General features: G+C 51.5%; 1 protein-coding gene across 7 annotated transcripts; it reads right to left on the bottom strand.

Moving 5' to 3' along the window:
* Positions 1–5,871: 5,871 nt before the first annotated feature.
* Positions 5,872–21,840, bottom strand: SLC39A13 (solute carrier family 39 member 13). 7 transcript variants are annotated; one of them, XM_021009790.2, is made up of 12 exons: positions 21,746–21,837; positions 20,737–20,787; positions 18,794–18,884; positions 11,760–12,071; positions 10,330–10,443; positions 9,854–9,978; positions 9,294–9,395; positions 9,099–9,188; positions 8,909–8,959; positions 7,831–7,963; positions 7,511–7,610; positions 5,872–7,042 (listed from the first exon to the last, which is right to left on the bottom strand). In XM_021009790.2, the coding sequence occupies exons 2-12, from the start codon at positions 20,749–20,751 to the stop codon at positions 6,967–6,969; spliced, it is 1,209 nt and encodes a 402-aa protein (XP_020865449.1). In that variant the 5' UTR covers positions 20,752–20,787; positions 21,746–21,837; the 3' UTR covers positions 5,872–6,966. The 7 variants fall into 7 exon arrangements, with proteins under 7 accessions (XP_020865449.1, XP_020865452.1, XP_020865451.1 ...); XM_021009793.2 differs by lacking the exon at positions 7,831–7,963 and having other exon boundaries at positions 21,746–21,840; XM_021009792.2 differs by lacking the exon at positions 9,294–9,395 and having other exon boundaries at positions 21,746–21,838.
* Positions 21,841–26,549: the final 4,709 nt, after the last annotated feature.

Here is a 26,549-nt window from a genome sequence, read left to right as displayed (position 1 = left end):
ATCAGTCCTAGAAATGGGCGCTGTGGCACGCCCACTTGTCCCCTCCCCTCAATCCTCTCCTGGCCTCCCTCACCTTGTCTGTCCTGGTCAGGGCTCAGCCCTCCCCACATCTAAGCCAAACCTCTGCTGAATTCCCCACTTCTCCTCGGGGCACGAGCTCTGATGGCTAGCGTTTGTACGGGGCGCCCCAAGAGACACCAAGACTTCAGGGATGCCTATTAGCACATCAAGGTTTGCAGAGGCTTTACATTTGTTCTCTCCTTCAGTGCTCCACAACCGTGAGAAATAGATGCTGTTATCCCATTTTACAGTTGAGGAAACTGAGGCTACAAGGTCATATTGTTAATAGGTATCTGAGGTAAGATTTGAACTCAGGACTTCATAAGACAGTTGTCTTCAGCTTTTTCCCTATCACCGAGTGCTGTCAGTTCTACAGCTAATGTTTCTCAGATAATTGTGGTATAGCAGAAAGCTCTAAGCCAGGGGCTCTTCACTGGGGTCCCTGAGCGTGTACTTGGAACATTTGAGTGACTGTGTTTGCACAGGATTGGTTTCTTGGATGATCCCGTCATGCCTTTTAGACGTGATGCTGAGAAAGGTCCGAAGCCTTCCCCAGACCGCCCTGGGGCCTAGGACACGAGGAAGCTCGGCCCCTCTTGCCCTAGTCCAGATGGGGAGAGCCAATTCGGTCACAAACTCTGTAGCCTTTGGGTTCCAGGAGGCCAACTTCCAGACTTCCACATCTGTCAACAGGACTGATCTGTGCCCTCCGGAACCATGTCGTCATCGGAGAGCTTAGACTGACTGGGAGGTTACAGAATTGTAAACTGAGGGCCAGGGATGGGCAACTTAGGAGAATTATCCACAGAATAAAATAATAGCTCGCATTCATATAGTACTTCTATGCGCCAGGCACGTGGCACTTTACCATTATCTCGTTGGCTCCTCACAGCTCTCTGGGAGGGAAGTGCTTTTTGTTATCCCCATTTTACAGGCAAAGTAACAGGCGGAGTTTGTGACGTGCCCAGGGTCCTTGCCTAGACAGTGCCTGAAGCTGGATTTGAACTTGAGTCTTCCCGACTCCAGGTCCAGTGCTCTGTGTACTCTGCTGCCCCGTAGTCTAGGCAGGATTGAAACCCAGGTGATCTAGTTTCAGAGGCAGTGTTGGACCCCCTGTGACCAATACGTTACCTTTTACTTGGCAAGAGCCTTGAATTCGCTGTTCCCACTCTATCTTTCACATGGATACTGGAACAAAGCCCCTCCCCCCCTTCCCAGAGACAGGCAAATTGGCACCACAAATCTCTGAAAAGCTCCCAATAAATTTCACGCTGGCATTGAAAGCGCCCACGGGCTTGGCCCCAGCCTTTCCACTGCCCTCTGCCCTTGTGTGACGTGCCAGCTAGGCAAGTGAGCCATGAAGCCCAGACTCAGAACAAACACCCAGATGGCTGCCTTTTAACGGTGTCTGTCCACTTCCTGTCCATCCTTGAGGTTGAGCCATGCTGCCATCATGGACATCAGTCAACAAGCATTTATCAAGAACCTACTATGTGCCCAGTGCTGTGCTCGGGCTGGGGGTGCGAAGACAAAATCTCAACTCTCGATGAGCATTCATTCCCCTGGGGGTTTGGGGTAGAGGATTACTGCGTGGATTACCACACAGAGATGGTGCTTAGGCCCAGCATAAATACAAGGTAGGTAGACAGGCACCAGCAAACAAAGGTGTGGGGAAGGGGCTTTGGGTGGGCCAGGGATTCTGAGAGGCTGAGGGCAGGAGGGGGCAGCTGTGGGGGGAGGAGCTGTTGTGTGGGGGCCTTGAATTCTAGATGAACCTGGCTCCAACCTTGGCAGCCTCAATTCGGGCAACAGGGCTCCCCCAGGGCAATGGTGCCTTCAGACAGGCCTCTGGCCGTCTGCTTGCTGTTGTGAATTCTTTGGGACCTTTTTGTTTCCCCAACTAGACTGTAAGCTGCTTGTGGGCAAGTAGCTTGTCTTCTGTTATCTTCACCCACCCCCAGTAGTTCCTTGCACCCAAAACTTAGGTGATGCACATATGCTTGGGAGAGTCACAGATCTGGGGCTGTGATGATTTGGCCCAATCTCAGTCACACGTCCCAGAGGCGGAATTACACAGGTCATGGGGCAGCAGGGCAGCACAGTGCGTAGAGCTCTGGGCTTGGAAACAGGAACACGGGAGTTAAATCCAGCCTCAAGCACTTCCTAGCTGTGTGACCCTGCGCAAGTCATTTAACTCTTATTTGCCTCAGTTTCCTCATCTGTAAAATGAGTTGGAGAAGGAAGTGACAAACTGCTCTAGTATCTTTGTCAGGAAAACCCCAAAAGGAGTCGCAGAGTCAGACACAGCTGAAAACCAGCTAAACACAGGTCACGTGGCCAGTTAGCGTTAGCCCTGGGATCTGAACCTAGGTTTGAGCAGTGTGGAAGAGTGGACAGTGCACAGGGATGTGGAGTCTGAAGACCGCTGGGTGGGAAGCAGCCTGGCTCTGGACCCTTCCTCGGGGGCATACCTTCCATTGAACCAAATGTACACAGCACGCCTTGGCCACAGTCACCCACAGCAGCAGGGCAGGGGTGGCAGCCTGTAGAACGGGTTTGGACCTTGGATCACCTTTTCACCCTTCACTCTCAGCTAAGTTTCCCTGTCTGTAAAAGGAAAGGTTTGGAATGGTTGATTGCCAAGATGCAAGCTCTAAATCCTGTGACCTTCCCTACTGTGCCCTGGCATCAACAAGGAAACAGCGGGCCTCCTTTCTGGACTGGACCCCTGCCCCATACAGCTGTGAGGTTGACTGAAAACTATTGTCCCTTGCCACCACCCCCTTTTTCAAAAAATAAGGAGCAATTTGTGTGTTAGCTGTAGGATGGAATGGGGAAAGTCCTGCCCTTGGAATCAGGAGAGCCTGATTCGGATCCCACTTCATTAGCTTAGTAGCTATGTGCCAGTAGGCAAGTCACTTACCTCACTACACCTCAGTTTCCCCTCCTGTAAAATGGGGATAATGCCTATAGCACCTACTTCCCTGAACTGTCTTGAGGCTTAAGTGAGCCCACTGCTGTAAAGCGATGCCTAAGTTTTTGGTTATCGCTGAGGTGATTATTATTGTCTTGTTCTGCCTTGGGGGACGGGAGTTGGGAGATAAATCTCTGGGCACCAGGAGAGAGGTAGGAGCTGGAGGAGGAGGGTCCTTGAATGGAGTTAGGGAAGAGGCAAAGCCCCTGGTTTCTGAAAAGCAGCTTGGAGAGCTGCCAGGGAGACTTTGTAGCTGATGTGATGATAAAGAAAGCATTTCTGTAGTGCTGTAAGGTTTACCAAATGCTTTGCAAATATTTCACAGTCATTTATTGAGTGTCTCATGAGCCCAGCTCAGTGTTAGGCATTTGGCGATGGGAAGGAAGGAGCAGAAGAAGTACAGATTACAGAATCTCAGATTTGAAAGGGTGCCCGGAGGTCGGTCAGCTAGTCCAAACCATGCTCAGAAAGGGATGTCCTCTCTTCATCCCAGATAAAGACACACACACACACACACACAAAATCTCTCTCCCTCTCTCTCCTGTCTTCTCTCTCAACTCCTTTCCCAAGAGATGTGTCTTAATTTATAATTAAGTCCATTTCCATGTAACACCCTTGAAATTATTAAAAACAATTAATTCTGGGGGCAGCTAGGTGGTAGAGAGCACCGGCCCTGGAGTCAAGAAGACTGAGTTCAAATGCAGCCTCAGATATTTGATACTTACTAGCTGTGTGACCCTGGGCAAGTCACTTAACCCCATTGACTAGCCAAAAAAAAAAATTAATTCGGAATTTAAATACCAAATAAAACGAACATCATCCTGTACGAAGTAAAACAGAAAAAAAAAGATTGTACCTGAAATCGAGAATCTGTATTAAGTACAGCCTGCTTTTATGAGAAAACATAAAACATGATAATTGATATGACAACATACCAATTTTATTGATAGCTTTTGTTTTTACAATACCTAAATTCCTTCTCCTCCCATCTCCTCTGATCCCATATAACAATTATTTTTAATGGAAAAAAAAAAAAGGAAAATGTCAGCAAAACTGATCAGTTAAATTGTGGAGATCTGTCAACATACGCAACGTTCCACACCTGTGGACCCTTCCTCCCTCTGTAAAGAAGTCAGGGGAAACGTCTCAGATCTCTGTCTTTGGGAACGAAACTTGTTTCTTCATGATTTTACAACGTTCATTGTTTATAGTTTTGTCACCGCTCTTTCCATTTCCAGCGTCGCGGTTATTATCTGTTGTTGTCTTGGCCCTGCTTACTTCACTTCCAATTAGTTCGTGGAAGTCTTTTAAAATTTATATTTTTCAATTAATGAAAATCCTCTCCCTCCTCCCATGGGAAAAAAGAAAGAAAAACAAAGCTCTCTAACAGGTGTGCAGGCAGACAAATGAAGTTCCTGCATTGGCCACGTGGAAAGCGGCCCTTTCAGTCTGCTCCGTCTCTGTCAGGAGGCGGGCAGCTGCTGCTTCAGCGTTCCTCTGGGATGGTCCTGCTGGACCTTCGGCTCTTTTCAAAGTGATTTCTTTTCGCAGGGTTGTTGTGATTGCCTCTAAATGCTCCCAGTTCTGCTCACATTGCTGCACCGGTGCATATGGGTCTTCCTACGTTTTTAGGCTCCCATCCCCTTCACCGTGTCTTACAGCCCGATAGCATTGCCTGGCATTCACTTACCCTACCTTGTTCAGCCATTCCCCCACCGATGGCCAGCCCCTTAGCTTCCGATCCTTTGCTGAATAAGATTGGCTGTAAATTGTCTTGCACACGTGGGTCTTGCCCCTCCTTCTTTGGTCTCTTTGGAGTATTGACCTGGCAGTGATGTTGCAAGGCCAAAGGGCATGCTCAGTTGAGTGACTGTTATCGGGTCCCCCATCCCCCATTCCTTCTCTAGGTTCCTCAGTTGCTTCAGCCGAGCCCAGATGGATGCCCTCTGGTTCCTGGGACGCCCTGTTTCCTCTCTAGGGGATCCCTTTCTAACACACGAGTCGCAGAAATCATGGGGGGGTGGGCTTGGAGTCCTAGGCTTAAATCTCCCTCTTTGTCCTACTTACCTGATGCTTCACCATGGCCCAGGGGTGAGAAACCTGCAGCTTTGAGGCTACATGTGGCCCTCTAGGTCTCAAGTGCAGCCCTTTGACAACAGATTCTTTTATCAAGGGGATTTGTTCTGTGAAGTTTAGGTCCTGTCAAAGGGCTGCACTTGAGGACCTGGAGGGGCACATGTGGCCTGGAGGCGGCAGGTTCCCTATCCATGCCACAGACAAATCACTTAACCTCCATGAGGCTTTTTCTCCCATCTACAAGATATTTTTAAATGCATAAAAGATGGGATTACAAAGGAAGCCCATTATGTTGAACTGATGACCATGGGCCCCAGGTTAGGAAGCCTGGCACTGGAGGAATTCCCCTGGTAATAACTGTGCTCACGGGGCCAACGGACTTGGGATGGCTGCAGGCTGAGGGCGGGAGAAATCAGGCCCAGCACCTTCCAGCAGGACTGCCGGCTCCTCCAGGGCAGGGGCTGTATCTCTCTTTTGTCTGGATTTTACCCCAGACCACTGCAGTGCCTTACACATCACCCCACTGTGAAGGAGGTGCAGCTATCGTCCCCATTTCACTGATGAGGCTGTGAACAGCTAAAGGACTCACCCTCCAGCTCTTACTGACTCCAAGCCCAGCGTTCTAGGCCAAGGGCCACACAGCTCCTTGGCAAAGGTGCTTGAGGACACAGGGTATAAGCTGGGAAGGGGGGGGGTCCCCTTTCCTCCCATCATCCCACCCCCACTGGGGGCCGGGGTACCCAGTGCAGAGGAGACTGGTGTCAGGATAAAATAAGATTTATTTGCATCTCATCTATGGAATAGGTAATTTTACAGATTTCTGTTGTAAAACCAAACAGATGTCTCTGCAGCCACTTCTTCGATTGTCCTCTGGGGGGCGACAAGGCTCCAGACCTAACCCTGAAGCAGGGCCTCTGGCCCAGGCTCCTGGCCCCCATTCCTGGGTACTGAGCACATCTTCCCGGCATCCTCCCCGCCCTCCTAATGAAGCTACTAGAAGGTCCCGGTCCCCCGCTGGGGGAGGAGCTGGGCAGCCGGGTGGGGACTGGCTTTCTCTCCAGCACTTGGTGCTGAGTAAATACTTCCTTTGGTAGCAGGAGGGGAGAGTCCCCGAGTAGAGCAGGGCCTCCAGCTGAGCAGTAAAGGCAGGAGCCCAGAAAGGCCCCAGCTGCCCAGGACCGTCCGTCCCACACACACGGTCAAACCATGGCTTCTCCTGCTCCTCGGCTCCCAGGCGGAGCAGAGGGGTCAGGGATGGATGGCCTGGGCCAGGCGAGTGGGGACTGACACCATCACTGACTTTGTACCTTCCCGTGGGCATTGGGTCATTGGGTGGGTCTCCCTTCTCCCTCGGCTTGGGGAACAGGGCAGCAGTGAAGATGAGGAGAACAAGGGGGGAAGAAGCCAGGGCAGCCCCACTCATCACTTAGGGCCCGGGCATCCGGGCAGAGTCCAGAGCCCCTCCTCCCAGTTTCCCCAGTCCTGAGTTCACCTCTGGAACTCTAAGTCCTGGCTGTCCTCTCTGTGTCCCCTCCTCAAAGCCCCTCACACACCCACACCCACACACAGCCACTCCCGCTGCTCCTCAAAGCTTATTTTCCAGAGACCAACATGAGAGCTGGCTGCCAGAGTGGGGTCCAGAGGGACAGAGGCACCAGGCTCGGAGAGTTCGCACCCCCAGGCGACTCCCGCACACCCCTCCCAGGCATGCTGTCTCCAAGTGCGCGTGCGCACACACACACACGTGTGCACACACACACACACGTGTGCACACACACACACACACACACACACGAGGTCACAGGACTAAAAGGAGTCTCTTATTGCCGGAGGGGCTGAGGGTATCCACAGGGATGTCACTCAGCCAGGAGGGAGAAAAGCACCATCATCACAATGCCCGTGAACAGTAACAGCACCTGCTGTAAGGAATTCCTGCAGGGAGAGAGGCCTCTGCTCAGGGGCCGCCCTGCCCCCACCTGCCAGGACACTCGGCCCCCACGGCTGCGGGCACCAGACCCCCCCGCCAGGACACTCAGCCCCTTTGGGCACCAGCCCCCACCTGCCAGGACACTCGGCCCCCCACGGCTGCGGGCACCAGACCCCCCCGCCAGGACACTCAGCCCCTTTGGGCACCAGCCCCCACCTGCCAGGACACTCGGCCCCCCATGGCTGTGGGCACCAGCCTGGGCTGGAAGAGGTGGCGGGCCACAGGTAGCTGAGGCATGGGGCTCCTCTCTGTGATGGTGGGTGTGAGAGAAGGCAGTTACGGGCCTGAGCCCTGGCATGGACCGAGGGCCTTCCCAGCATGGAGAGTTGCTGAGCCCCAGTGAGTCCCTGTATGTCTCCCTCCCCAGACACAAGAGAACATGGGCTCTCTGAGGGCAGGCCTGCATCACTCACCAAGGGTTCTCTTCCTCCAAGAGGTCCGGCAGAACGTTGACCAGAGCGATGTAGAGAAAGCCCCCTGAGGTGAAGGGGAGGATCCAGGCAATGGTCTCCCCTGCAAAGAGTGAAAGAAACGCCCCTGGTGAGGGCGAACCTCACCACATCACTCCCAAGGCCACTCGTGCTGTCTGCCCAACCAGCTGCTGGCCTCTGGGAATGGCAGGGCTTGGGGCGGGGCCAGATTCATTAGATGAGCCACCCTGGGCCTGGATGGGGCAAACACATGCTCTTGGCCAGGAGTTCCCTCTCTGGTCCCACGTGCCTTGGCTCCCTACCTGCTCCCTTGGGTGACTGGGCACAGATGGCAAAGCAGGCCCCCAGGATGCCCCCCAGCGCCGTCCAGAGCTGCAGCTTGGCTGCGCTCCATCGGTCAAAGCCAGCCCGGAGCAGGATTGCAAAGTCGCCTACCTGAGGAGAAGGCCCGGCGGGGCTTACTCTGGGCCCCTTGATCCCAGTGAGCTGCACTGACTCGCCCACCTACGCCCCAGCCCACGCCTCGCTGCTCTCACAAGCGGTGGCACCAGTGTTTGGTCCTCTTTTTGGACCCCCATGCTTAGCACAGTGGTGGGCACCTAGTAGGCACTTAAATGTTTAGTGACTGACCCTCAGGAGCAGTGCTGGGAGAGGGCGGGGTCAGAGCCCTCACACTGAGGTGAGAGTCAGGCTATTCACCGACACTTTGAGAAAGCCGCCACCTTGTATGCTCCGGCCCCTTCTTCTTCTGCATCGTCGCCCACATCCCCAGCGCTAGCAATGCCTATTCCTCGTTCCTACCCAGATGGGAGCGCCTCTACCCCACCTATCACCTAAAGTCCTTACATCACACAGTCAGAAGTCCAAAGTGGGAGTCCAGGCTCATGCCTTTGCACTGTCCACTCCCCACCTTCCTTCGCTCTCAAGCATCATCATCCTACTTGAAATCTTTGTTCACGCCCTCCCTCCTTCACCTCCTGATTATTCCCATTCCTTGTGATTATTCATTCTGTCCATGCTTTTCCTGTCCTTGTTGTCACCCCCTTTAGAATGGAAGCTCCTTGAGGGCAGGGACTGTTTTGTTCTGTCCCGTTTGTGTCTATCACATCGTAGGTGCTTAATAAACGTCTGCTGCCTGACCAACCAGAGCCGGTGCCAGTGTTTTTCTTTGTATCTCACACAGGGCCTGGCACAGAGTCAATGCCTGTTCATGAAGCCACCAGCCCACCCCACGTTCCACCCGACGACCCCCTGCTACGTCATCACTGGCTTTCGGTGGAAGGCCTCCCTCTTCTGGGGGCAGCCGTTTCCCCCTGGGACAGAGCTCAGCTTGTCTGCACCCTGCTGCCAGGTGTGCCCTCCAGCCCCAGCAGCACTTACCTCATGAGGGATCTCATGGAGGAGGATGGCCATGGTAGTCAGAAGCCCAATCTGCACAGGGAAGGGAGTCTGTGAGGCTGGGAGCAGGGCAGCGGAGCAGCCAAGCCCCGCCACTGATCCCCCTGCCCCTTCCAGGACGTGTCCTAGGGTGGCAGCCTAGGGGAAGCCCCCCCGGGCCCAGGGCACTCACCTTCTTACTCACTAGGAAGCTGGCAGCTACAGCTAGCCCATGTGTGAAGTTGTCAATGGTGTTTGCCAGCAGATTGAGATAGCCACTGATCTGGAGGGTGGGAAAGAAAGGCAGAGGCAGCTGAGCCACGCTGAGGGGGGCTGTGGAGGGAGCACCCTGGGGCCAAGGGGGGGGGGCCGCGATCGGGCCACTCACTTTGATTTTCTGGACCTCAACGCTCAGGCCTGCTACTGCAGCCGGCAGGGCCAGGCAGCGGCCTCCATTGCGCACGGCAGCAGCCGGGTCTTTGATGGGGGCCTGAGTCCAGGAGAGTGAGGGAGAAGTGGCCGTTAGACGCCCTCCACCCCCACTAAGAGAGACAGAGACAGAGAAGGAGAAAAGGTGCCCTTTACTCCAGCCGTCCTCTGCTGGCCCCTGAAAAGCTGGACGCCCCCAAGCCCCTTCCTCCCACCTAGAGCGGGTGAGACTCCAGGAGATCAGGCCAGGGGCATCCTCTGACCCCAGCTTCCCGTCATCACCAGCTGGGTATATTGTAGGTCTTCCTGCCCTCCTCAGAAACACTGATGCAGGGCAGAGTGAGAACTAGGGGGGTGCCCCTTTGTTTAGGGTTCCTAGGGTTTCAGCAGCAGGATACCTAGGAGGTACGAGGAGGGCAGAGATCTAGGGGGCATTGGGGGGCAGAGACCTAGGGGTCTTTAGGCATGTGTACTGCTGAGCTGGGGCCCAGGCTTCCGCCCTCTCTGCACAGGGCTCACCTGGCTGGGGCGATCCTTCTCTCTGCTGTCTAAGAACATCTTCTCCAGCCCCAGGAAGGTCAGGAAGCCAGCAATGACCCAAAGCCCCAGGAGCTGTTGCTGCTGAAGGCTCTGCCCTCCCCCACCTGCAAAACAGGGGAGGTCAGAGCCAGCCAGAGAGGAGAGGAGGTTCGTGAAGGGGACTCATGGAGGGGACCACGGCTGGATCCGTCTGTGGGATGGAGGCTGCCCAGAGGCCAGGGTTCTAGGCCTGCACACCTGCTCCATGGACAAGTGCTATACCAGATGCCCAGAACCCCCAACGACCTACCCTTACCTTCTCTACCCTGTGTGCTCCTAAATTCCCAGGCATTCCTAGTGGAAGGTTAAGCGGTCTGGGAGCCCTCCTCCTGCCTAAGATGCTGGGCAAGCAGCAGAGTCCAGTGGGCCTACCCTCTCATCCCTTCTCATCAGAGCTGCCCCCAAATGAGCCTTACCGGTGGTGGCACTACAGGTGTAGGCCCAGGCCTCTGGAAGCAGATGCAGAAACACATTCCCCAGAAGCCCTCCCAGGGCAAAACTCAGCAGCTGCTTCAGACGGTGGGATCCGGCTGCAAAGCAGACAGAAGGCCTGAGTCAAGCCCCTCGGGAATAAAGAGGAGGCTCTGGCCTGGGGGCCAACAGCCCCAATTCTTTGGGGCAGCCTGAACCTGGCTCTGATGTTCACCTCCGCTGGGAACCTTCCTCCGAATCCCCAAATCATGAACTCTCAGAGTTGGGCCAGCCCCAGAGACCAAAAAGTAGCTGGGCAAAGAATGCCTTCTGCCACATTGTCCAGAGGTCACCAAGCCTCTGCCTGCTGACATGGCCATAATGCTGCAGCCCAGAGCATTCCATCGGGGGGTGGGGGTGGGGGGCTCTAAGTGTTGAGTTTTTCCTCCTATCTGACGGACACCTCCCCCCACTGCAGCTAGTTCTGCCCACTGGGCCCAAGCAGAACAAAGCTGAGAGGCTGAGCTTTCTCTTCCGTAACAGCTTAAGACCGTTCTCATCCCCTTCCAAAGGGTTCTTTTATCCACGTTAAACATCTCCGATTCCTGCCCTGATCCTCCAGTGGCTTGGGCTCCAAGGCCCTCCCTGTCCTGGCCACCTCTGTCTGGGTGCCTTCCAGACAGGGCCTGCTATGTGGGGGTCCCGGTCAGACTCTTTTGGCCTCCTTCCAAGCACTGCTCAGGCACCACCTCCCACATGGGGATCTTGCTGCCCCCCCACTGGAAGTGCTGGACTTCCATATGTGGGAGCACACATGTGACAGCCCCTCCTGCCCCCTGCAAAGAGTGGGAGTCGCATTTTTGCCTCCTAACCGGCACCTAATAGAGAGCCTGTATACTATATGTGCTTAATGTTTGTCTGTTTCTTGTATTCTGCTAAATTTCCCAGACTTCTAAATCAGATGTAAGCAAGTTCTCTAGAGCAAGGCCCAGGTCCTCTCTTTTATTTTCCCCACAGCACTTAAAACTGCTCAATACCAAGGGAGTGGACAGGCCCAGTGGGGCTTTGTGGCATCTAAGCAGCAGACAACTCCCAGGCAACTTCATAATCTGACTCCAGACATTTACTAGCTGGGTGATCCTGGACCAGTCACTTAATCTTTGTCTGCCTTAATTTCCTCATCTGTAAAATGGGGATAACAGGAACATCTGAGGAGCCACTGGGATAACTACCACATGAATGCTGGCTACATTTGTACATAACTCTGCAGGCCTCAGAGATCACTTAAGATGGGAGCATTATAGACTTCACCTAATCCCTCCCAGCACAGAAGTGAGGCACCTGGCTGTCCTCAGAGGCAGGGCTGAAGTCCAGGGCTACAGGCCACTAAGCCCCAGGAGCCTGGGCCTGGAGGGAAGAGGGCTGGGGAACCTGCCTTCAGAGCGGAGGGCAGCGCCCGTCTCCAGGGGAATGACCAGCAGAGGGAAGACCCCGCTGAGCCCCACCATAAGTGAGCCTAGGAGGGAGCAAATCCAGGCATCCAGCCGCTCGGCACCCAGCAGGGCCCCCCAAGATTCGCTCTCGTTGTCATCCAGACGACAAGCTGCCGCGGCCGCCTCCCGGCCCAGCAGGGCCGGCTGGGCCCCCTGGGCCACCCCAACGAGCCCCAGCGCCAGGGCGGTGAGGAAGAGGAGGCTTTGCCCAGTCATGCCAACGCCAGCACAGGGGCATCCAGGCGAGTCACGTGCTGGAAAGAGATAAGAGACTGGGATGAGCTCTCTATGTGTGCCCCAAGGCAGGGCACCTGCTCTAGGACATCAAGGTGTTCCAATACAATCTGGGAGGCTAAGGGTGGACTCAAGCCCTGCTTCCTCTGCCAGTCTTCCCTTTTGATGGGCACTGCCCTGGGACAAGGGCTCCCTGGAAGGTAGGACCCTTTCCTTCCTTGGAGCACCAGACAGCCAGCTCTGCTGCCCTGAGGCCAAGCTTTCCTAATGAAAGGGTGAGGCCCTGGCTGGGCTTGGCACACCCGCCCAACAGGGTGCCTCCTGCTGCCAGGGGGCAGGGCCCAGCCCTACAGGACTCTACTGAGCACAGATTCATTCCCTGAGGGCCCGGAGAGCCCAGCAGATAGGAAAAAGACAATGACCACACCTCCTCCTCCTCTTCCACCTCCTCCTCCTCCTCCTCCCCGCTCCTGGAGAACCTAGGGGAAGGGGTTGTACCAGGAAGGGAAGGAGAGGAAAGCAGGGCTCCATCCATCAGGACATATGGAGATGGGGAGGACTGGGAAGCCTCACGTGGCACAGGAGCCAGGAGGGACCTCGAAGACCACCCAGTCCAATCCTATCTTTTTACAGAGCAGGAAACTGAGGTCCAGGGGAGTGAAGCTGTCGGCAGTAAGCGGCAGAGCCAGGCTTCCAAGCCCAGGTCCTCTGACTGCAAAGTCAGCTGTCTTTCCACTGAATCACCTCTGGGTCAGCCTGAAGCAGACAATGAGTCAAACGGCAGAGATGTCAAGCTGAGACTGGAAGCCCGGGTTGGGAATTCTGAATCCCAGCTCCACCTCTCTAAGCTAGTTATTTCCCTTCTCTGTGCCTCAGTTTCCCTCCACCTCCCTGGTGTGAGTAGGGCTTTAGATGCTGCCAGCTCAGGAAGAGAAGGAAAAAGAAGTCCCCAGGACCCAATTTCCAAGTGAAAAGCAAGAGCCCACCCTAGAGTCTCAGAGCCAGGACTGGGGACTCACACTAACCACCATGCCACTCTGCCCGCGTCTGCCCACGTAGAGGTAATGGGCTAGACAGATGCTCCGTCTGCATCATCGGCCAAGCGGACACTCAGGAAAAGGGAAATGTTACTCATAGGACGGGTCGGGAGGGAAGCCTCCAAGCAGACAGCGTGAGGAGGCTGGGCTTCTACACCCACAGGAATCACAGACTGTTAGCATCTCTCAGTGGGATGAGACCTCTCCTCCGGTCCAAGCCGTCCCGTCCCTGAACAATCCCTTCTAGAACATTCCAGGCGAATGGTGGGTCCAGCCTCTGCCTGAAGAGCACCAGTGAGGGAAGGAGGCGACCCAGGACCACTGAAGGCAGCCCGTTCCACTTTGGGACTTTTTTTAATTTTTAGAAAGATTTCCTGCTATCAAGGTTTTCTTTGCTCCCTCTTCCCCATCCCATGTCACAAATTATACTATAACCCAAATAAACCCAGACCTACCCCTCCTCCCCTCATCTCAGAGCAAGGACCCAGGGAACCCACAAGGAGATGGGAGGAAAGGATAGGGGTTGGCGGAGGAGCCAGGATTCCATCCCAGGCTTGCCTGGGTCCTCAGGCAGTGGGGGGTCAACCTGCCAGCATGGAGATTGGGAAGGGGAGGGGGACGTAGCTGTGATGGCACTGATTCCTCCATTAAAACAGACCCGATCCCTTCGGTTTCTATAAAAGAAATCAGGTCCTAGATCCTTTCCAACTCAGTAATGAAGGTTCTAAACTCTAAGACTCCTGACAGGCCTGCCATCCTATGTCCTAAGCTGGGATCCCAGGTCTGAAGATAGAAGGGGCCTTAGAGCACAGAATGTCAGAGTCAGGAGGGACAGACCATAGGAAGTACAAGTCTGAGTAATCAGCTAGCATCAGAGTGGTCAAGGGACTTATCTAAGGTCACAAGAGTATTTTTCCATGTCTGGGTCTGTTTCCTCCTCTGGAAAATGAAGAGTTTGGACTACATGAGCTCGAATTTCCACAAATACTGGAGGGTGATGGACCAGGGAGCCAATGCCCTCCTGCAGGGGCCTGTTCCCTGATATTTTGGGGTCAGTTGGAGAAGCAGGGCAGGGGAACAGGTCCAGCTCCCTGTTATTGAGGTTCAATCTGAAGGGGGCAGGGTAGGGGTCCAGCTCCCCACTCTTTGAGAGTCAGTCTGAGGGGTGCAAGGTAGGGGTCCAGCTCCCCACTTTTTGGGGGAGGTCAGTTGAAAGGGGCAGGGCAGGGGTCCAGCTCCTCACTCTTTGGGGGAGTCAGTCGAAGGGAGCAGGGTAGGGGACCAGCTCTTGCTCTTTACTCTTTGGGAGGTCAGTCAGAGGGGTACAGGATAGGAAACCAGCTCCCCACTCTTTGGGGGGGGTCAGTCAGAGGGGTGCAGGGTAGGGGACCAGCTCACCACTCTTTGGGGGAGTCAGTCAGAGGGGTTCAGGGCAGGAGTCCAGCTCCCTACCCTTTAAGGGGTCAGTTGAAGGGGGCAGGGCAGGGGTCCATATCCCCACTCTTTAAGGGGTTAGCTGAAGGGGTTAGGGCAGGAGTCCAGCTCCCCACTCTTTGGGGTCAATCAGAGGGGGGCAGGGCAGGGGATCAGCTCCCCATTCTTTGGGGTCAGTCAGAGGGGTGCAGGGCAGGGGTCCAGCTCCCCACTCTTTGGGGTCAATCAGAGGGGGGCAGCCTAGGGGGTCCTGCTCCCTGTTATGGGGAGGGTCAGTCGGAGGGGGGCCGGGGCGGGGATCCAGGCGGGGGTCGCGGGGCCGGCGGGCGCCCCCTGCCCAGCCCCCGGCCCGGCCACTCACCGTGCGGCGGTGGCGGCGGCGGTGGCAGCAGCGCGGCTCCGGGCGGCCCCTGCCATCCAGCCCCAGACGCGGCGTCTCTGCCCCCGCCCCCGCCCGGCCCCGGCCTCGGCCCGGGCCCCGGCTCCTCCCGCCCTCCGCCCCCTGCCAGACGGCTCCACCTCCCCGGAGCCCGGCCACGTCAAACGCATCCCGAGCCCGGAACCCGACACACTCAGGCGCCCGCACCGCAGGGGAGCGCTGACGGCGGGGAACGCTTCCGCCCGTCCCCTGCCTGTGGGGGAACCCGGGTGGGGGAGGCTCACTTCCGTCCGGCTTCCGTACGGCCGGAGGGAGAGAAGGAAGGCCTCGGGGGCGGAGCCTCAAGCGGAGGGGCGTGCTCCCCCGCCCCCTCCCGCCGCGTTTGTGTCGGGGTGGAAGGGGCGGGCGGCAAAGAGGCGGGACGAGCGCCAGCCCCGCCCCAGCGGTCTGCGCGTGCGCTTCGAGCGCCTGCCCTTCCCCGACTGGAGGTCCCCGCGCGGCCGCACGGTGGCGTCACGGCTCGCCTCCAGCTCACGCCTCTGCCGGGCTGGCCTCTGACCAGGCCAAGGTCGCCGGGCTCGGCCGGCGCTCGCGCAGGCATGCGCAGTGCGGGAGCTCCGGCCTCCAACCAACCTGCTTGTTACCCCAAGCCCGGGCCAGGGCCGGGGCCGGGCGGGCTCTGACTCAGCCTGGAGCCAGGCTCGGGCTCGTAGGGAAAAGGGAAGTGGGGGCCGCAGGAAGGGGCGGGCCAGGAACCTCAGAAGAGGGAATTTTATTCTTACTCATCGAATTATTTTTGTGTTTTGGTTTTTCGCAGGGAGCCTGGTTTCTGTCTCCAGGGCCGGTAACCCTTTGGCTCCCGGCGGGCTGGTGGGCCCAGATCCCGGGCGGCCCCCATCAGGGGTCGGGGGGAAGGCCAGGGCTGGCCAGCGCGCATTTATGTAGCGCCTAGTGTGTGCTGTGCCGGCTGCAGGACGTGCAGAGCCAGAGTTCTGGGCTCCAAGCCCGGCCTTGCCAGTCACAGCATGACCTTGGGCAAGTCAGTTAACCTAGACCCCCGAGGGGGGTTAGATTAAATCAGTGAGTATTTATGAAGCGCCAGGGCTGTGTTGCTGCCCTCCACAAGTCCATCCGCAATCTTAGGAGGGGAACACCACGCCAACTGTGTCCCAATAAGATAGGTCCTGTGGGATAACTTAGACGGCATCCTGGAAGGAAAGCGCTAGGAGGAAAGGGGGCTGACCCCCCAATTCCTCGCCAATTGACCACAGAGTGGGACCCCGAGATGTGGGGTCAGCAGACCTGGGTTCAAATCCTGGTTGGATAGCCGGCTGCAAACTAGCTCCAGTCTCTTTTCTAGGCTTGATTAAGCACATCCCTCCCCCTTACAAGCTCTTCGCTTGGGTCCAATTGCCTTTCCTGCTGCTTCTCAGGAAGGACGTTCCATCTCCTCCCTCCTGCCCCTTGGACTCGGCTCTAATGAGGCCTTTCTTGGCCAGCCCCAGACCCTCATCAAATGGGAAATCTCCTCCCTGAAATCACCTGGGAGTTCCTTTGTAACGATATATTAACATGTATATATATATATATATATATATATATATATATAGAGAGAGAGAGAGAGAGAGAGAGAGAGAGAGAGAGAGTATATATTAACTATATATTACCATAGCATTCATCTCTATGTCTGCAGAATGTGAACTCCTTGAAGTCAAAGGGTAGTTTATTTTATATCTGTGTATATCCCCAGGGCCCTGCACATAGTAAACACTGTGTATACTTAGGGGTTGATTATTTGATAACAGCCACATATTACTCATTATTATAGGGACAGCTAGGTGGTGAAGTGGATAGAGCACCAGTCAGGAAGACCTGAGTTGGAATCTAGCCTTAGACACTGATTAGCTGTGTGACCTTAGGTAAGTCACTTAACCCAGTTTGCCTCAGTTTCCTCCTCCATGAAAAGAGCCAGAGAAGGAAATGCCAAGCCTCTCCAGTATCTTTGCCAAGACAACTCCAAATGGGGTCATGAAGAGTCGGACACAACTGAACAACAGCTTATCATCTGTGTGGCCTTGGGCAAGTCTCAACTTCTATGGGCCTCAGTTTCCTTATCTGTAGAATGTCAGTCATGGCCTAGCCCTCTAAATTCAACAAATGTTATTTTGTGCAAGACACTGAGATACAAAGAGTTTACAAAATGACAAAAATGATCCTTAAGGAGCTGTCTACTGGATGACCCAACATGTAAATGCAAGATAATTTGGGGAGGAAGAGAGCTCTGTGTATGTGTGTGTGGTGGTGGGGGATCAAGATAGGCTTCAAGGAGGAGGTAACACATGCATTAAACCTTGGAGAAATTGACTGATTCTAAGAGACAGAGGGGAGGATGACGGTCACGGACAGCCAGTGTGGAGGAAGAGGCTAGGCTTGGCTAGAACACCCAGTACGAGCCAAGGGAGTGATGGGAGATCAGTCTGGAAAGGTGCAGAGGAAAGTCCTTTCCTGCTCTAGCTGTCTGCGATCCCAAGTCTCCCCCCTGAGCTAGTCCAGAGAGCCAGGGCTGGAATCCCCAACCTTTCTAGCCATCCCCAGAGGTTTCCATTACAACGGAGAACAGAATCTGCTCTTGGAACCTTGTAAGTAACGGCAACAAGGAATCAGCCTCCACCAGATCTCAGGCCTACACTTTCTGCCACCCGTCCCTTTTTCTTCTCCCTCGGTTCCATGGGCACACTGGGCAGTGGAGATTTCCAAACCTGGTTGACACTGCCCTGCTGCCCCCAGACCCTTACCACTAACCTGGCTCTCTCCATTTCCTCTCTCTTCCTGCTGGGGAGCCTTCAGGTGGCAACCTCCAGAGGCTGAATTACCTATCGTCTGTCAATAATCCGACTTATTCCCCCTCAGAACTTCTCCCAAGCCCTGAAGACTCAACATCTTAAAAACTCTGTTCTCCCTCACTCTACACACCACCCTGCTTTGCTCAGGCTCCCACCTCTAAGACAGAAGATCCCAGGCTGACTTCTGGGGTGGGAAAGGAATTTGGCAGGAATACAGTTCTGGGACCAGGATGCTGGATCACTGCAGCTGCCTCTACCCTGATCCCTCAGGCATGCAAATCACTGAATGCCAGGCGAGGCAAATCAGCTAGTCAGCAAAACCAGCTTTTATTAAGTACTTACTCTGGGCTAGGCTCGACTTCATAATATACAAATGATTTCATAATAACACTGTCAACATTCTGAAAGCAGATATTTCTGTCCTTGGCCCCTGATCCTGACCACTGAGGATGAGGACAGCACCTACAAGCTGTATCTGGGACTTGTGAGGGCCTCCCTACCCTACCAAAAATATCTCCCTCACTGAGCTCCAAATATCCTCATCTTCTGCCTGGTCTGAGATTCCTGCCCATCAGAGCCACTTACTGGTAAGGATGTGAGAAAGGCTCCTGTTGGGAGGCTGCCTGAATCAGCAGATTAGTTGACCAAATTAGCTCTGTCACCTTGAACATTCTAGAAGTCGCCAAACACCAATAGGATGAGATACAGGGCAAGAGTCTTCAGTGAGGAAGGGTTGCGATAGAGCAGGGGTCGAGAACCTGTGGCCTTGAGGCCACATGTGGCCCTCTAGGTCCTTGGGTATGGCCTTTTGACTGAGTCCAAGTTTTACAGAACAAATCCTTATATTAAGGGGGTTTGTTTTGTGAAGTTTGGATTCAGTCAAAGGGCTGCACTTGAGGACCTAGAGGGTCGCATGTGGCCTTCAGGCCACAGTTTCCCCACCCCTGGATAGAGCATTAGGTAACTAATGGCTAGGGCCCGGCAGAGCGTGAGAGGGTAATGGGTCGGGACACAACTTCTGTAAAAGTGCGTAAACACTACGTACCTACCGTGTGCAAAATGCCGTGCCTGCTGTCGTGGAACTGAGAGACGGGAAAGGTGGGCTGATGTGCCAGGTGTCTGCGATGCCAGGAGACGCACCTACAAGTATGTAGAAACGAAAAAACAAAGCCCTAGACACGGCAAACTATTATGATATTGTTTCCAATGTCATGATATCCAAAATTATAATTAATTGTATATCATAATAAACTCACTAGAAAGTCACCAATAAATTAAAGAATAAAATCATTGATGTGTATATAGGCGGTTGTCATTGTTCAATCTGTCCGACCCCATGGTGGCCCCATGGACCACAGCATTCTAGTTCACGTTCGTTGTTTGCATGAGACTATCCATCCATCTCATCCTCTGCCATCCCCATTTCCTTTTGCCTTCAATCTTTCCCCACAGCAGGGTCTTTTCCAAGGAGTCCTGTCTTCTCATTCTTGACCGAAGTATTTAAGCTTCAGCCTTAGTATTTGACCTTCCAGTGAACAGTCTGACTTAATTTGTTTAAGTATTGACTGGTTTGATTTCTTTGCTGTCCAAGGGATTCTCAAAGTTTGAAAGCATCCATTGTTCCGTGCTCAGCTTTCCTTACAGTCCAACTCGCACAACTATACATTGCTACTGGAAAAACCATAGCTTTGACTCTCCAGACCTTTGTCAGTGAGGTCATATCTCTGCCTTTCCGTCTGCTGTCCACCTTTGCCATAGCTTTTCTTCCGAGCACCACATCTTTTAATTTCATGGCTGCAATCGCCATCTGCAGTGATCTCTGAGTCCAAGAATATTGTCTGACACTGCTTCCATTTCTTCTCCTTCTATATGCCAGGAAGTTTGAGATCAGTTGCCAAGATCTCAAGTTTTTTTTATGTTAAGCTGCAAGCCAGCTTCTACACTCTTCCCCTTTCACCTTCATCGATATATTTTAGTTACCAAGGTTGGTGTGTTGGCTGGTTTTGCCAAATTGTTTCTCCCCCCTCCCCTCCCTGCTTTTCTATTCTTTGTGAATGGCTTTCTGGGCAGCTGAGTGATACATTCAGAAATTAAAAAAAAAAACGAAAGAAGGATAAATCTTACAAAAAAATACTGAGTTCTGAGAGAAAAATTTGTACTGTGTGTCCATTGACGAAAGTATCGAGATTTGCCCACTCTGAAGTAGATCCCGGCACATGTGTCTGGATCCCCTCCTGGCTTGCAAGCCATTTCCCTCACAATAGAAAATAAACTTCTGTCTTAGCATCTGCACAGCTGTTCTTGCCCACTGTTCGGCTTCAGCCTCTGCAGGCCAAGAGGTTCAGTCTGGTTGATGTACCTCAGTTTCCTTGCCTGTAGAATGGAGACAGTGATACCCCCAGTACCTATCTTACAGTATTATTGTGAAGATCAGTGTATATAAACTTTTTTGTAAAACTTAAAACATAATGGAAATGTTGGTATATTTTTGGAGGGTGCAAGCTGACATGATTTCTTTGGTGAGAATCTCCAAATGTCTAACAATGGAAGTTGGTACATCTTCTACACCTGAGGGAGTTGTCCAGGGTCACAAACTAGTAATTCTGAGGCAGAACATGACTGAGGATGGCTGTCTATCCTCTGACTGGACTCAGGGGCCAAGTGTTTAAATTTCACCGATGACCCTAACTACCCATGTGACCTCGGTAAGACACCATTTCCCAGACTGCAGTTTCCTCATCTGTAAAATGAAGAGGATGAACTGGATCCAGGCCTGTGAGGTCTCTAAAATGTCTAGACCTTGTGAAGCCACCTCTTGACATATCCCCTAAGCCATACTTGGAGCCATCCTCATCCTTCCTCATCCACTTTCCTTCCAGGGCCAAAAATCCCCCCTAGGTTCATCCAAGGAATAGTCCAGGCTTTGGACCATGAGCCCTTGCTCTTCAATCATGGGGTATCTGTGGGAGGCTGCCATAGCCTACTGTCTTACCAGCAGTATCAGCATCTTCCTGCAGGGAATCCTGGAGGCCAGAGAGGCTACCTGGAAATGGACAGAAAACTGGAATGAATGATGAGAAGGCAAATCAAAACAACTCTGAGGTTCCATCTTGTACCCATCAGATTGGCATCAGAAGATGATAAAAGTGGAAAATGACTAATGCCAGACAGGCTGTGGGACCATGGGCATCCTGTAGAGCTCTGAATTGTCCAACCATGCTGAAAAGCGATTTGGAATTGTGCCAGAAAAGTGACAAAATTGTGTGTCTCCTTTGGCCTGGAGGCAAGTCCCCGAAGGAGGTCAAAGATGCAGGGAAAAGGCCCAAGTATAAAGGTGTTATGGAGGTGCTCCTGGGAGGGGCACAGATCTGTGTTAGAGCTGAAAGGGTCATCTAGTCCAACACTGTCATTTTACAGATGCAGAAACCGAGGCAAACAGGGTGAAGTGACTCATCCAGGGTCACATAGCTAGTGTCTGTGCCTGGATTTGAACTCAGAAAGATGAGTCTTCCTGACTCTAGCCCCTGCACTCTATCCACTGGGCCACCCAGCTCAGCGAAAAAGAGATGTAAAAAACTCAAATAGAACGTTAATAAAACTTTAAAAAAGAAACCCAAAGAGTCAGAAGGAAGGTTGACGTTCACATCCCCTCCATACCACTAAGCCTCCGTGTGACCTTGGGGAAGTCCCTCTCCTTCTCTGGGCCTCAGTTTACTCAATGACAAAATGAGGGGGTTGGACCAAAGGTCCCTCTCAGCTCCCCTGCACAGACAGTGTGTGATTCTGAGTGTACGGTCCCCAAGGAAAAGCCCAAATGTCTTCTGCACGTAGCACGATCGACTTTCTATGGGTTTGGCTTGCTGAGGAGGCATCTATAGGTCTGATTCTGAGCCTTTGAGTCACAGTGACTCTCATCTGCTCTAAAAATCTGCCCCCACCCCCAGTAGTCCTCCAGAGCCCCCTACCTTGCTGAGTCCCATTTTCAGAAGTTTTTTCCTCACCTGAATCTGGGGGCTGCATATTCATCCTTCTCTCTCCCCATACCCTCTTACTCCTCTGTCCATGCCCTGTGGTTCCCCTTCACTTCACCAGCTACTGCCACCCTCTCCTGGGTCCTTCACTGTAGGTTAGGCCAAAGGAGGCAGCTCTGGGTGGGCAGGGCCCAAGGGGCCCTGTGGTATTGGGTGGGGATCTCACTGCATGCTCTCCAGCACCTCTTTTCACCCTTTGCAGTGTGCTATCTAGTTTAAAAGAATGAATAAATGGCCTGGGGTTAGAGGAGAGATTTCTCTCCTCCCTCCCCCATTTCCTTTCATTTTATTTCTCTTCTACATAATAATAACTCCTATTTCCACTGGACTCTCACATTTATGAAGCCCTTTGTTTTGTAGGTAAATATCACTGGCTTTGAAAGCCGAGAACTAGGTTCAAATCCTGCCTCTGCCAATCCCTATGAGATCTTGGGTAGTTCCCTTCACTTTCCGGGGCTTCACAGGTTCCTTATCTGTAGAATGAAGTGATCAGACTAGCAGTCCTATAAATGTCTCCTGTAGTTCAAAATCTGGTTCTAATGTTCACATTTTATAACTAAGGAAACTGAAACTCAGAAAGATAAGTTGGAACCCAGGGTCACACAGCTAGAAAGTCTATCCTAGCCAGGAGATTTTGTGACGCCCAAACCCACTGCACTTTCAACTGTCCCATGATGCTCCCTGCCTCGTGCCTTCCAATAGCCCCCAGGGACATCCCATGAACTCAGTCCTGTGGGTTACATGCAGGACCTGTTGATTCACACTTCTCCCAAGTGGTGGTGTCAGTCATGTCCAACTCTTTGTGACCCCTTTTGGAGGGGGGGGCGTTTCTTAGCAAAGATAACCAGAGTGGATTGCCATTTCCTTCTCCAGCTCATTTTACAGATGAGGAAACTGAGGCAAATGGAGTTAAGTGACTTGCCCAGGGTCACACAGATAGGAAATGTCCCAAGTACCCTGAGGGAATCTTCCCTTCACCCTGAAACCAACTCATTTCAAACCTTACCTCCTATTTCTAGCTGAAAATATGTCTGTTGGGTTTCTACAAGACTACTCTAGAGAGAAGATGGTAGGGGGCTTTGGCTGGGGATGAAGTGGCGGGACAGCAGCTAGTTAGCTATGCTGGGAGCTAGCTTGAAGACTGCCACACTTAGCAGGGCAGAGAGAAGTTATTTATCACTTCCGGCTCCTCTACCTGGGGGCTGGGCCCCCTCTTCGCTCTGCTGGGCAGCAGCCTCTCTGGCCAGCTCCCCTGGGGGAGAAGGAGGACAAGGCCTGGGGGGGAGGGGTGTCTGCAGCCCAGTGCCCCTGCAACCCCGAGAGGCCAGGAGGCAGAGATGAGGGCTGTGGTAGCTGACGGAAGCTGCTGCTGGAGATAAGGACCCTGGTCTGCCCTGCGGTGAGACAGTGTGGGGATGGGCTCTGGGTCCACCCTCCGCACTCCACTACATTCCTCCTCTCAGTCCCCCCTTTGCATATATCACCTCCTCCCCCTACAAGTCCCCTGGGAACCTCTAGATGTAGCCACCTATTCATTTTTTTTCGTAAATAGCATTTTATTTTTTCCAATTACACGTAAAGATAGTTTTCAACATTCATTTTTTATAAGATTATGAGTTCCAAATTTTTTCTCCCTCCCTCCCCCCCCCACCAAGATGGCAAGCAATCTGACATGGGCTTTACATGTGCAATCATGTAAACCTATTTCCACATTAGTCACGTTGTGAAAGAAGAAACAGAACAAAAGGGAAAAGCCACGAAAAACAAAAAACAAACAAACAAGAAAGAGAAAATCCTATGTTTTGATCTGCCTTCAGACTCCATAGTTCTTTCTCTGGGTGCGGATAGCATTTGCCGTCCTGAGTCTTTTGGAATTGTCTTAGATCCTTGCATTGCTGAGAAGAGCTAAGTCAATCATAGTTGATCATCGCGCAGTGTGGCTGTTACTGTGTGCAATGTTCTCTTTCTGCTCACTTCACTCAGCATCAGTTCGTGTAAATTTTTCCAGGTTTTTCTGAAGTCCACCTACTTATCGTTTCTTATAGCATAACGGTATGCCATTGCATTCATATACCACAACTTGGTCAGCCGTTCCCCAATAAATGGGCATCCCCTCAATTCCCAATTCTTGGCCACCACAAAAAGAGCTGCTATCAATATTTTTGTACACGTGGGTCCTTTTACAGCCCTAGAAGTGGTATTGCTGAGTCAAAGAGTATGCACAATTTTATAGCCTTTAGGGCATAGTTCCAAATTGCTCTCCAGAATGGTTGAATCAGTTCACAACTCTACCAATAACGCATTATTAGTATGCCAATTTTCCCTCATCTTCTTCAACATTTATCATTTTCCTTTTCTGTCATATTAGCCAATCTGATAGGTATGAGGTGGCACCTCAGAATTGTTTTAATTTTCATTTCTCTAATCAATAGTGAGTTAGAACATTTTTTTCATGTGGCTATAGCTTTAGTTTCTTCATCTGAAAATTGCCTGTTCATATCCTTTGACCATGTATCAATTGGGGAATGACTTATATTCTGAGAAATTTGACTCAGTTCTCTATATATTTGAGAAATGAGGCCTTTATTAGAAGCACTGGCTGTAAAAATTGTTTCCCAGCTTTCTGCTTTCCTTCTAATCTTGGTTGCATTGGCTTTGTTTGTGCAAAAACTTTTTAATTTAATGTAATCAGAATTATTCATTTTGCATTTCGTTATGTTCTCTGTCTCCTGCTTGGTCACAAATTCTTCCCTCTCCATAGCTTTGATAGGTAAAGTATTCCTTGCTCTCCTAATTTGCTTATGGCATCACCCTTTATGTCTAAATCATGCATCCCTTTTGACCTTATCTTGGTATATATATTTATGGTGTGAGATGCTGGTCTCTGCCTCATTTCTGCCATACTCTTTTCCAGTTTTCCCAGCAGTTTTTTTCAAAGGGTGGGTTCTTATCCCAGAAGCTAGAGTCTTTGGGTTGTCAAACTGTAGATTACTATAATCATTTACTACCATGTCTTGTATAGCTAACCTATTCCACTGATCCACCACTTGAGTCCTTAGCCAGTAACAAATAGTTCTCATGGTTGACATTTTACAATATAGTTCTAGACCTGGTATGGCTAAGCTACCTTCCTTTGTATTTTTTTTTCATTAATTCCCTTGATATTCTTTACCGTTTGTTTTTCCAGATGAATTTTTTCATTTTTTCTAGCTCTATAAAATAATTCTTGGTAGTTTGATTGGCATGTCACCGAATAAGTAAATTAATTTAGGTAGAATTATCATTTTTATTATATTAGCTCTGCCTACCCATGAGCAACTGATATTTTTCCAATTGTTTAGATCTGACTTTGTGTGAAAAGTGTTTTGTAATTGTGTTCATACAGTTCCTGGGATTGTCTTGGCGGGTTGACTCCCAAATATTTTAGATTGTCTGCGGTTATTTTAAACGGAATTTCTCTTCCTACCTTTTGCTGCTGGGCTTTGTTGGTAATATATAGAAATGCCAATGATTTAGGTGGATTTATTTTATATCTTGCCACTTTGCTAAAGTTATTAATTATTTCAAGTAGTTTTTTAGTTGATTCTCCAGGATTCTCTAAGTATACCATCATATCATCTCTAAAGAGTGGTAGTTTTGTTCCCTCATTGCCTATTCTAATTCCTTAATTTTTTTTCTTCTCTTATTGCTATAGTTAGCGTTTCTAGTACTGTATTGAATAATAGTGGTGCTAATGGGCATCCTTGTTTCTTCCTTGATCTTATTGGAAAGGCTTCTAGCTTGCCTCCATTATAGATAATGCTTGCTGATGGTTTTAGGTAGATACTACTTATCATTTTAAGGAAAACTCCATTTATTTCTATGCTATCTAGTGTTTTTTTTTAAAAATAGGAATGGGTGCTGTATTTTGTCAAAAGCTTTCTCTTCATCTATGGAGATAATCCTATGATTACTTATTGATATGGTCAATTATGCTGATAGTTTTCCTGACATTGAACCAGCATTCCTGGCATAAATCCCAAATGGTAATAGTGTATTATCCTTGTGATAAATTGCTGTAGTCTCTGCTAATATTTTATTTAAAAATTTTGCATCAATATTCATTAGGAAAATTGGTCTATAATTTTTTCCCTCTGTTTTGGCTCTTTCTGGTGTAGGTATCAACACCATATTTATGTCACAAAAGGGATTTGATAGGACTCCTTCTTCACCTATTTTTCCAAATAGTTTATATAGTATCGGAATTAATTGTTCTTTAAATGTTTGGTAGAATTCACTTGTAGATCCATCTGGCCCTGGAGATTTTTTCTTAGGGAGTTCATTGATGGCTTCTTCAATTTCTTTTTCTAAAATGTGTAGTCCCCTATTCTTTCAAGCAAAGGACATTAACTGAAACCTTGTTAGACTAGGGGTGAGGGAACGCAGAAGGATGACCTTGAGTCCCAATTGTCTGGTGGGGGAGACTGCAATTGTTTAATGGGTCCATGAAGCAATGCTAATAGAAACGTGGGCTTTTGAACCAGAAGATTAGCTGGCCCAAAGCATCCTTTTCATAGGAAACTAAGACTCAGGTTGGTTGGCACACGCCCCAGATTACCCAACTCAGTGGGGCCGAGCCAGGACTGTGCCCACGCTACTGCCCAGTAGCTTGCCCATGAGAACTCTGGGAAAGCCTCCAGTGCAAGAGGAACCCAAGGGCAGTAGATGATGGTGCTCAAAGAATGGCCCATTCAGAGGAAGGGTCGAGGCAGGCTTCCTGGGCCCCCCGTCCTCA

Source organism: Phascolarctos cinereus, unplaced genomic scaffold, assembly GCF_003287225.1.
Source record: "Phascolarctos cinereus isolate Bilbo 61053 unplaced genomic scaffold, phaCin_HiC Scaffold_9;HRSCAF=440, whole genome shotgun sequence".
NCBI classification, from domain to species: Eukaryota; Metazoa; Chordata; class Mammalia; order Diprotodontia; family Phascolarctidae; genus Phascolarctos; species Phascolarctos cinereus.
The sequence above is the reverse complement of the archived record's forward strand: the minus strand, read 5'-3'. Positions and strand labels throughout refer to the sequence as shown.